Source organism: Heloderma suspectum, chromosome 2 (genome assembly GCF_057233095.1).
Source record: "Heloderma suspectum isolate Gila_16-S chromosome 2, 16-S_ref, whole genome shotgun sequence".
NCBI lineage: Eukaryota > Metazoa > Chordata > Lepidosauria > Squamata > Helodermatidae > Heloderma > Heloderma suspectum.
In genome coordinates, this window is record NC_139459.1 from 191,896,965 (window position 1) to 191,908,731 (window position 11,767).

The 11,767-nt window shown below is 49.6% G+C and overlaps 1 protein-coding gene across 1 annotated transcript; it reads right to left on the reverse strand.

The window, feature by feature from the left end:
- Nucleotides 1-723: 723 nt before the first annotated feature.
- On the reverse strand, nucleotides 724-10,631 carry RND1 (Rho family GTPase 1). Its single transcript, XM_084836992.1, has 5 exons — nucleotides 10,406-10,631; nucleotides 9,313-9,400; nucleotides 7,330-7,439; nucleotides 4,560-4,694; nucleotides 724-2,672 (listed from the first exon to the last, which is right to left on the reverse strand). The coding sequence occupies exons 1-5, from the start codon at nucleotides 10,523-10,525 to the stop codon at nucleotides 2,427-2,429; spliced, it is 699 nt and encodes a 232-aa protein (XP_084693118.1). The 5' UTR covers nucleotides 10,526-10,631; the 3' UTR covers nucleotides 724-2,426.
- Nucleotides 10,632-11,767: the final 1,136 nt, after the last annotated feature.

Here is an 11,767-nt window from a genome sequence, read left to right on the forward strand (position 1 = left end):
TAAGACCTCTTGCAGTGTAGGCCAACTATTGAAGAAAAATGCTGATGTAAGCAGGAGACAAGTGCCAGCTCTTCGCTGCATACCAGCTTGGCGGCTTAGCTATGTAGAAGGGAGGAGTTGTGCCTTTTAGTGTCATTGTCACATAGAAGCTCTCTGTGCAAGCGCTGAAGTTAAGATGTCACTGGTAGAGAAGCTGATGCTTCAAAGTGAACCATGGCTCCCGCTGCCCAAGCAGATAGCAGCAGCTTTGACTTGTTCATGCATTACTACAGGGCAGGTGTTTTGTCTTCCTGTACCATCTTACATTAGCTCGGCTAGATAAATGTGCCATTTAGGCAGAAAAGGTATTTAGTTGCACTCGTCGCCTACCCCAACCCAGTGCCCTTCAGATGTTTTGGACTACAACTCCCAGCATTCCTGGTCTTTGACCATGCTAGCTGGGGCTGATGGGAGCTATAGTCCAAAACACCCAGAAGGCAACTGGTTGGGGAAGGCTTCTCTAGCCTACTCTTCCTACTATGCTTTGCCACCAAACATTTATTGGGGGATTTGCCTGTTTCCTGACCAAGGGCAATAGGAGTCAAATTGCTGCAGGAACCTTAGCATCCCCAAATCCAGAAGATCAGTAGTGGTAGACAAGCTGCCCTAGAAAGGCAGCTTCCTTACCTTTCTTACTCTTGTAATTCAGTTGCAGCAAAGCACCAGGTATGTTCTAAGATGCACTCTTCCGTTCTTTAATGAGCTTCCGTCGTGCATTAAAAACGCGGTTGTTCAGGCAGGCATTTGAGGTGGGTTAGGGTATTTTAGAAAATGTTTTTATTGTAGAATTTTATTGTTTTAAACTGTTTTATTGTATGTTGTACATTGCCCAGAGTGGCTGGGTGACCAGCCAGATGGGCGATTAATAAATTTAATAAATAATAAATAAAAAGCAGGGCAAAGAAATAGGTTTGGCCAGCTGACCAAGCACTCTAAAACATACCCCAGAATCTACTACAATGGACAAGGGCACAGTAGCAGACACCAGCGTGAAAGGAAAGGTTCCTCCTGTGCAAACACTGGGTCATTACTGACCCCTAGAGGGACGCCACTTTTGCTGGCGTTTTCATGGCAGACTATAGTGGGGTGGTTTGCCATTGCCTTCCCCAGTCGTGACTACCTTTCCCCCAGCAAGCTGGGTACTCATCCCCTAAAATTAGGAAGCTTGAAAACCACCTCTCTAGCAACACATGCGTATGTATATTTGAAATAAATCTTGAACAGACAACAGAGCTTAGCTATTTGCAGCTTGCCCTTAATATCCAACCACTGAACCTGTCCCAACAACTGTCATTAATAGGGGAGACAGAGATAGGATGTGGATCCATTGAGAAGAGATGATCTGGCACTATGGCCCTATGGCCAACGTGACTATATCCACAGCCATAGATACATAATTGGCACACTACGAGGGACTGGCCCGAGAAGCCCTCTCACATTCCGAAGCTGTGCTTCATCTGTGCTCTACTGCTGCTCTGATGTGAAAGGAAGGCAGGCATATGAGACTTTGTGCAGAAGGAGGCATTTTCCCAGAAACTGAGTAGAGCTTCAGTACTGTCAGGATAGCAGCAGTGTGCTAGCCAAGTTCTCCGCCATTTTCTCCACTACTGGGAAAGCCCAAGAGGTACCAACAAATAAAAAAGCCCTTTGGACGAGGCTGTTAATCTGCATTATATCTTCATTAATAAATAAGCTTTCTTTTAATAACACTGAACATTTAAGATCCCCCCCATATTTCCTTTCCTTCTCACATACACAGAGACAATGTCCATAAACCAGTCACTCCCTTCTGCCCTTCCCACCTCCACCTACAGAGAGAGAAGGGGAAGATGCCCAGACACCTCTGTCCTAGAGGAAGGGAGGGGAGTCAAGGGAAGGGCACAGGCGTATGGGGCGGGGAGGAGGTGTCTGCAATTGGCCTGCTTCAGACAGGCAACGAGACAAGCAGCAGATGGAGAAGATGGTCAGGGCCAAACAAAGATATTAACTGTGCATTGGAAGGGGGAAACTCTTTTGAATCCTTCAAATACGTGGAACAGCCATGGGAGCCACTCCTGTCCATGATGTTACTATGCCAAGCCCCAAAGGCCTTCCAGAGCAGGACAACTGTTACTCTCTCAGTCCAGCCACATTCTGATCCCCCCTCATGTCCATCTGGAAGCATACGCTGCGGCTGCATGGAGGGAAGCACTGCGATGCAGCAGGGATGACAGGCCTGCTCAAGCCAGGGAGAGTGGGGCATTGAACCCTTCCGGATTCTCCAGGCCTGGCCCATGGGAACCCACCAGCACCCCCCTACATCCCACCCCAGAAGGGCGAACTGGAGGGCCCGGAGTCCACAATGGTTCCACCACCACCACCCCCTGCTCCCAGAAGCGGGCAGCCCTTCACATGACAGAGCAACTCTTTGCTTTTTCCTTCTTGAAAGTGGAGGAGATGAGCTCAGATCGGCTGGGCAGGTGGAGCAGTCTCTTGGGGAAGCTTCGGGCTGGGCTCTTGGGCAGCTGGGGGCCAGACTTGCTGAGGCAGAGGGATGCTGCTGTCCGGAAGATGCTGTGGACACTCTTCTCCGAGGTGAAGGCTGAACACTCCAGGTAGGTTTCTGCTCCAAGCTGCTTAGCCACGGCACAACCCTGCAAAGGGGAAGAGAGAAGATCTAAGAACCACCCTGTTGGCGCTGGTCCAGCCATCGAACAGGACTAGCACCCCAGTCCGGAAGTGCCCATTAGGAGGCTTTGAGGACCAAGGCACCAAGGCAGGCGTAGGCAATCTGGGGCCCTCCAGAAGTTTTGGACTACAGCTCCCAGAACCCCTGACCATTGGCCATGCTGCCTGGGGCTGATGGGAGTTGGAGTCTGAAACACCCAGAGGGCACCAGGTTGCCTACCTCTGCATTAAGGGCTCTTTAAGCACATCCGAACTCCAGAGGCGCCGTGGCATGACGTTTAGTGGCAACAGAGGGATAAGCATGTGGAATAAGTGTTTGAATGGCACCTTCCCATGTCAGTGCTCTGCCACAGCTGGAATAAACTGCTCTCCTAAATCCTCCAAGAGTTAAGACCCACACCTCACCCACTTTCTGTGAAACAGCAGCTTTCTTGCTGTCCATCTGAGTCCTCTAAAAATTCCTGGCAATTCAGAACAGGATACGTGGCTGTTACTTCATAGAGAAGCGGCCACAACTGCCACAGTTAGGAAGACTAACATGGTCTCTGCACAGCAGACATCAAGACTGGCCAAATGGGATTGTGGGGGAAATGCATGGTATTCACATTTTCTCTCATCATCTTCATGAACTGTAGAAGGTGTTTTATGGTCAGACAATAACCTGGTTCGCACCATCACCCAACATACATTAAACAAGCCACAGTGCCAGCCACCATTTCCCCAATCACTTGCCCAGGTGCGGCTTGCCGCATCATCCAGACCTAGGCACCATGACTTGTTGAAGGGGGAAACAACCCTCAAATAACCCATGGGCTGTGGTTGGGTCATTTGAGGGTTGTTTCCTCCTCCAACAAACCATGCCGCCTGGGTTCAGACAACACAACAAGCTGCATCCAGATGGGTGATTAGGCAAATAGTGCCCAGCATGCGCCGTGGCTTGTTTAACCCACTGTGATGGTGCGAACTAGCTCAATGGGTTCTAGTTGTTTCAGCTCAACCCCACCACATTCTAAACACTCTCCTGATCTTGCCCTGCCCCATGCGTCCCCCTTCCCCAGGGAGATCCCTCAAGCTTCTGGTTGAACACTAAAATAACAAGAAGCTTTAGGGCAGCTGAGCTGTATTTTAGCTGCAACTGTGCACTATGCCCCCAGCTGTGGGTCTGTTACACATCTAAGGCACAGCTGCCCATGTCAGATGCGCTGTGCAGCACTGGTTTGGCCATGACATCCCAGTAAAGGGAGCATGTTCACCCCAGGCTCACTCATCCCAGAACAGCTCCAACCATAGGGTAATACCTGAATGCACAAGATGGCAACGTTCTATGGGTGCATACAAGTCTATTGAATCCAAAATTCCCCAGCACGATTCAGCTATCCAAAATACCTCTCATCAAGGCTAATTTATTAGCAGGGGTAAGCTTTTGCAGACAGTTGGGGGGCAGGGAGTGCTTGCTGGGTATAACCCCACTGGATTGAAAGAGGTTGTTGAAGCTGGAATATTACGCAAGTGGAGTGTTATTCCAGTCTTATGACTTTGAAAGCAAGCTGTCCAATAATTTAGAATTGTTTTGAAAGGATATAATCAGAGGGCCTTTCAGTTTTATACAGTGCTGATGTCAGCTTGTAAGGTAGTTTTTATGGATTTAATAGCACACTTATATACGATTTTCCCCTTAAGAATTGGAGCCTGAAGTGGGAATTTGGAATTTAATAGTTCACACCATAAGAATTGCAGGTGCAAGGAATCCCTAAAACAGGAGATTTGCTGGCGATATCAAAAAGGGGTCCAGGCCAGGAGGAAGAATCTCAGGACAGATTAGAGGTCCAGACCAGGACTGTGGATGGGCTTACCTGTTCATAAGAGACAGGGGCTTGCTTTTGGTGGGACAGCTCCATCAGGGTGCTGAGGTCAGTGCGCAGGTCTATCTTGCAGCCAATAAGTAACACCCGGGTGCTGGGACAGTAATCCAAGATTTCCGTCTTCCACTGGATTGGGAGGAAACATATTGGAGATGAGTTGAACCCCAAATGTTCCAAGCCTCAGAGCATATATCCCATGTTGAGAAGTTGGCAGACCACCACAATGCATATTATATACCACTGCCCTTCTGGGCACTGTTAAAAAGTTGCAGCGCAAACAGGAGAAATGCAAACTTGGCAACACTGCTGCCTCCTTTCTACCACCCCTACATTAGTTGTGGAGCTTGTTTTTAATATGCTAGGAGTTCTGTATGAAAAATTCAAGCTCTGTCAACTCCACAGAAACACTAGATGCACTAGGAAGAAACTTCTATATCCTCCTTACCCTCAACAATTCTAATCCTGAGCCAAGTTACAGATGACAAGAATCCTTTGCAAAAGTAAGAATGTGGAGGTGGCCTCAGATGCTGGAACACCAGGGCCGATCATGGCTAGAGGCAGATTTCAATTACTACTAGAAGAGAATTTGGAGGATCATACCTTCACAGGTAATTTGGCTTGGGTTATTTGCATAGCCATACCCTAGAGCAAACATATCTACGAGACTTAAAGGGTCTAGGATCTGCTTTCCGCAAGAGGAAGCAACGTTCTGCAAGAGAATGGGCTCCATTCTTGGAAGGTCCCTCCACCTGATTTGGGGGGATTCTCCCTCCCCGCACAGCTCACCCTATTCAGCAGGGTCCCTTGACTTTCTGCGCAGCATTTTCAGCAGGGTGGAAGGACTGCTTCGGGAAGGAGTGGGGCGGGGAAGTCTACTTCAAGCAGTGCCGTTGATCCAGTGGAAATCTGGATCCAACCCAAAGTCCTTCTCCCTTCCCCTGAATCTGACAGGCAGGGGCTCTCGTTATGAAAAGTTAACAAGCAGTTATTAACAGAGGACAAGCTAACACTACCTGCAGTGCTAGCTATCAGCTTGTGTACCCCCAAAGTGATTCGTTCAGGTTTTCCTGAACAAAGGCTGGGAAGCCATCCCATACCCCTCCGGCAATGGTCTTCTCCAGATCTGTGCATCTGCTTCTTGCTTTGTGAAATGTTTGTCCCACCCTACACCACAGAATCCATTCGGCTCTAGCCACGAATTTCTGTCCTAGGGCTCACAGTTACTGGGACTACTACAGGGCTGTTTACATTGCCATCTTAGCGCAGAATCACTCCAGGGGATGCCAGCTTACAAAGCTTTCCACGTCAATTTAGAATTCCAGGGATGCTCAAGACCTGCAGGGACTATGAACACAGACTGTTCTAAATCCAAGGCTCAAATGAGGCAGTGTTTATTGGGCAACATCCAATGTTGTGCAAGTGGATTTTCACTCACACAATGGAACTTTCTCTCCCCACTGCAGCCTCCCTGAAATCTGCTTTGTGAGGGGGTGGAGAAGAGATTCTGGGGAGCACAGGGGGCTGGAGAAATTCATATTGCTGACAAATGCTCTTCTATCAGCAGATAATCACAGTTGGATATAGCCCCCTTTTAAAAATTGTTATTTGTATTATGCTATCATTATTACTATCATAATCAGTTAGGCTGATGAACACTGGAGTTTAGGGATGCTGCAGAATCTTTTATCAATGGAGGATTGATTAGAGACCTGGAAAGGCAGGTGGGGTAAGAAAAGCAGTGCCCATTTCTATAGTTTGCATAATTCCTAGAAATATTAGGCTCCATAGTAATAATTGGAAGCCTTTAACAGTAGGCAGGAAATGTATTTGTTTAGGGAGCTCTCTCTGAGGGAGTAGCTGCTAGATGATCGGGCAATTTACTTTCAGCTCTGGGGGAAACAGAAGGCAAAACACAGCATTCATTTTGTGTCTCAAATGCTTTCGGTACAATTCCTGGAGCATGGCTGTATTTTATGTCCTTCCAAATTATTATTCCACAATTCTCTAAGGTAGTCTGTATTCTTGAAGGCTACTCTTCTGGGGGTCAGGGATGGGGGGAGAAACAAATACTGTGCAGCACAAAATGGCCTTCAGGAATGGTCAGCTGCCTAAATAAAGTTGATGCTACCTATACACACACACACACACACACACACACAGGCAGAGGGTTGCTAACAGCTATGTACATTTATATACAACACCAAAAAAAGAAATGTAACATGGAAGTGTGGAATCTCCCTCTCAAAACCTAAGGAAAAGTTCTTCCTGTGGGCCATAGCATGACAAAAATGTGTTAGGGTCACCAGGGACCAGAGAAAAATAGACTGGGGGGACTGCATCCAGCCTATGAGAGCCCAGCTGACCATCTTGTCTTAAGAGGGTCTGTAGCACCGCACCCTCAATGCTGCAGTCTTCATTAGTCACAGGATGCTCAGGAATTGGAGATCTGATAGGAAGCCCTCCATGTACATAATGGGTCACTGACTAAAGAAGAACCTTTATTTTCCCTTTACCATGTAGCCTTGTCCTTAGAGATGAGGTGTGGCCCTCCAGCTGTGGTCAGACTGCAACTCCCATCACCCCTAGCTGGCACAGCCAATGGTGAGGAATGATAGGACTCGCAGTCCAACAACAGCTGGAGGGCCACACCTTCTCCAGCCATGCCTTTCTCTGTCAAGCCACGCACCAACCGGTATGGCCACGGAAAGCTCAGGCATGATGATAAAAGGGGCAAGGAGAGGTGCAAGAGCACATGCCTCACCTTCTTCAGCGCACTGTCCATGGTCTCCGGGCGGCTGACGTCAAAGCAGAGCAGGACAGCGTCCGAGTCACTGTAGCACAGGGGGCGCACATTGTCATAGTAGGGGGATCCTGAGAGAAGTGGGTAAGAAGGTCACGAAGCAGCTCAGGAGACTGCCTTCCACCAAGAATCAAAGGAAGCAGGGAGCATCCAATTCTCATGGCTTAAGATAAAGCTGCCCTGTTTTAGGGTTAATTCGGCACACCTCAAGCTTTTGTGTGCACGCATATGTTTGGCTTTGTACACTCCCAAAGGATAGTGAGGGTAAAAGCCTTTGATAATTTCCAACAAAGCCACCACCACGCCGCCCCCACTGCATTCTGCAGGGCTCTGCATACTCCCTCCTTCCCATTTTAATATTCATTCTCCCCAGGAAATAGCTTCACTATGGTTTATATAACCAAGGCCATTTCCCCACTCCATACAAGCAATACTGAGAAGGGATGGGGTGGTGCAGGGCTCCCATTTTTCAGGGATGGGGGTGGGGAAGGAAAATGCAACATACGGGGAGGAATGTGGGTTGCTTAGCAACATGCTTAGCCAGAAAGCACAGTGAAAAATGGGTTGCATATGTGCAAGGGATGTTATGCATGCAAGGAGTGGGGAGAGATGCTGCATAGATACATGGGGTGGATGAAGAGGAATAGGATCACAGAGCCCCCCCCCCCCCCCGCCATCAGAAATAGCAGCATCCAAAACGCTTCCGCAGCCCAGACATTGCGTGCCTAGAATAGCAAGCAGCCCCTGGCTCCCTGCACCAGCACAATCTCCATGGCAACAAGGGGGATCGAAGTAGCCAGGGACCCCTACCTCCGGCCCCCTTCAAAAGAGGGGATGCCACAGCAACAGGAGCGGCTGTCGCCCCTCCCCAGTTGCTAGGGTAACTCCACTGCCCCCCTCCCCACACACAATACTTTTAAGAGCCCCTTATTGTAAGTGGCATTTCCACCTCCTGATTTCTCTATCAAAGTCCACTGAGCTCCCAGACCCAGGATTCCCCACCCCCACCCCGCACACACAATGGGGCAAACCTCCTCCCTCTGTGCATTCCAGAAGAGAAATGGAAGAATGGAGTCAAAACCAAGCAAGGGGAAGGCATGCACAGTCCCCCAGAGGATCTACTGGAGATGTGGGAAGAAACAGGGGTGTGGGGGAATTGGGGGCAGGGGAGAAGAGAACAAGATTGCTGCATTTTTATAGTTCAACCCTGAGGGACTAGAGGCTTTCACTCTCAACTGGGGCTGGGGAAGAAGCAGCTTTCAGATCTGTAACAGGAACCTCTTTCCTTACAGGTGTTTTGTTCTTAAACCCCAAACGAGTCGCCTTTTAGGGACTTGGTTCCCTTTGGCCAGGATGCCAACTCTGACTGCTCTAAAACCTCTGCCTTCCACACTCCGCTCTTGTTTTCTCCCCACCTCTCCCCAAGTGCTGCCTTGGAGGAGCCAGCGGCTCTGCGTACCAATGCTAGATGTCCCACTTTCCCCTGCTCAGGGCTGCACCACAGCACAAGACATCCTTCTCCCCACCACCTACTCACCTCCAAACAAAGACCTACTTGCTTCCAAGCTATTTATCCTGGCTAACCAGATCTTTTCCTGCTCCTTGCTAGAGCGAGGTGGGTGGAAAGGAATTTAATTCACACCCACCTGCAGTATATTCCCCCATACCGCAAATAGATCAGGAAATCTCCTCCCACCCTCCCCCTGGGGAACAGACCAGGTTAGCGAGATGCCCTCTTCCCAAAGCACACGCTGAGCCATTGAGAAATCCTCATGTCATCATCTCCATATCCAGGGATTCCCAACACTGATGCATCGCCCATTCAGCCAGCTAGTAGGTCCTACAAGTTATTCCTCTACTCATGCTGCTTCACTGCAGCACAGTGGGCGGCTGCAGGTTGGTCTTTCACAGTGCCAAGTCCAGAAGGATAGAGAGATGCCTCACCAGATGTGTCCCACAGACTGAGCTCCACCCGTTGCTCCTCTGTCTCCAGGCACGCTGTGTAGTTCTCAAAAACTGTGGGCACATAAGTCTGGGATGGAGAGAAGACACAGAAGGGTCATTAGGCAGAACTTCCCAAAGTGGAGGGGGCAGGGGCTGGAAGAGCTACCAAGCACAGGCCGGGGGGGGGGGGTGCATTACCAGCAGTGAAGGAAAAGGCCGGGCCGACAACCCTCAAATAAAGATGGGGGGTAGCACCTGATAGAAGTCGGCACACAACCTGGAACTATCATCAGAAGCTGGCTGACAGAGGCAGTTTAGCGCAAAGCTCTGCCAATTCCATGGGGGGGGGAGGGGGAGAAGAGGCCATATTGGCTTTCATCATGCAATGCAGTAGATAAAACTACCCTCCCCCAATGCAGTGTTCGCCAGATGTGTTGGACTATAATCCCCATAATCCCCACTCAGAGCTATCAATGGCCATGCTGGCTGGGAACATGGAGTTGAAATCCTGCTGGAGAGTAGGGGAAGGCTGGATAAAACCATAGCAACACGCACACACCTTAAAAAAAATAGCAAGCCCTGCCATGCAAAACCCTGCAGCGCGAGAATGAAGGCCGGGAACATCTGGCCACGACACAGAAGCTGAAGACTTTGGAGCGCTCGGGAAGATGGAGGGCGCAGCGCCAATGAATGGCCTGGAGGCACGTGACTCCCTTGCATCGTCAACGCGAAGCGGGTCGCCGCCTGAGCGCTGCCTAGGTCAGCCTTCCCCCAGATATGCAGCATTGCAATTCCCATCATTCCCTGCCAGGACGGCCATCCTCGCTGGAAACGACGGGAGTTGCAGTCGAACACGTCTGGAGGGCGCCCGGATAGGGGAAGGCTGATCTAGACGGAGGGCTCTCGCCGAAGAAACTGCCCCCAAAGGAAGGCGACAAATCCCCCTTTAAACGAAGATGAGAAGCATGCATATTATGGGATACACGCGAGAATGCAACGCCGGGAGAGCAAAGCCGACGCAAGAGAGGCCGAAGCAACCCAGCTGCCCCCCGCCGTCGAAGCGAGACGCCGACCCCGGCGGAGCCCCGCTTACCTCCGGGTAGCAGTCTCTGGCCAGCACTTGCAACATGGCAGTCTTCCCACAGTGGACATCCCCCACCAGCACCAGCTTGCATCTGGCCACCACCGGCTGAGGAGCTCTCCTCTCCCTCATGGCGACGTTCAGCGCGGCTCAACGCACCACCGAGCTCTCGCAGCAAAAATCCAACCCGGCTCCCCCGCCTCTCTGGTCGCCTTGAGCGCGGAATCCAGGCCAAGGCGGCGAGGCGGCCCTTATAGATAATATGGCGAGCCAATGAAAAGCTGAGGCGAGATTCCTCGCAGCCAATCAGAAAAGAAGCAGGACGCCAGCCCGACGACCAGGGATAGAGCAGGGTAGCTGAGTCAGAGTTTCTTCCTCGCCTTTTTTCTCACCTTAGACACATTCCGATGCGTGGCTGGAAGGGTTTCTCACCTTGCAAGCTGAGGTGTGTTTTTTTTTTAAGTGAGGGAAGTGTGCGGGTCGACTAAACTCTAAATCACTTAAGCTTTAAGTCTTAAAGGGTCCTTGCTCCTGTTTGTTTTTCCATGGGGTGTATAAAATTGGAGCAGGCTAAAAGGTTAGATAGTCGTTGGGGATTTTTACAAAATGAATCAGTGACTAAGTCTATCGGGTCAATGCCTAAGCAATATTTTTGTTTCAGTGTCCCACGTAAGAGGAAGTGGGCAGCATCCTGCCAGATATCAAAAGAAAAGCTGAGTGAGTGTGTGGCTGAAATTCTCCGCTTTGAATCTGTACAGTGTCAAATGTTCATACATCCAGAAATCACAACGTCTACATTTCGGATTTGATTTTTGAGATGGAAGTTAGTGCTTACAGTTCAGACATGCAGATGTGGAGATTCTAAAATCAAGATTAGTATAATATTTGTATTAGGCCAGCAAAATGGATCACAAGAAATGTGTAAGCTTTCAAGATCTCCAGATGTCTTCATCAGGCAAGATGTTACAAAAAGCAGAGGTGAGAGAAAGGATGGGGGGGGAGAAGAGCTGACTTGATTTTGAAGTCATGGCATCTGCATGATTACAGTCTTGAGATGGAATGGGAGAAGAAAAGTCTGCAAACGCTCACTGAAGGCTCTAGCTGCCTAGCAGGTGATGTGATGGTTTCCTCTGGAGACTGTGTGACCTGGTTTACAAGTCACAACAACCCAGGTTTGTTTTCTTACCCTGCCTTGTGAGCGAAGCAGGATAAAGTGAGATGCTTCTTTCTGCCCAATCATTCCGACTGTGGCCAGGTAGAACTAAACAACCCACGGATGCCCGAACACTGGGGGAGACAATGCAGAGTTGTAACCCAAGAAGAAAATACAGGTTACAACTCTGGGTTGTATCTCCCACAGCAATCCACAAATCT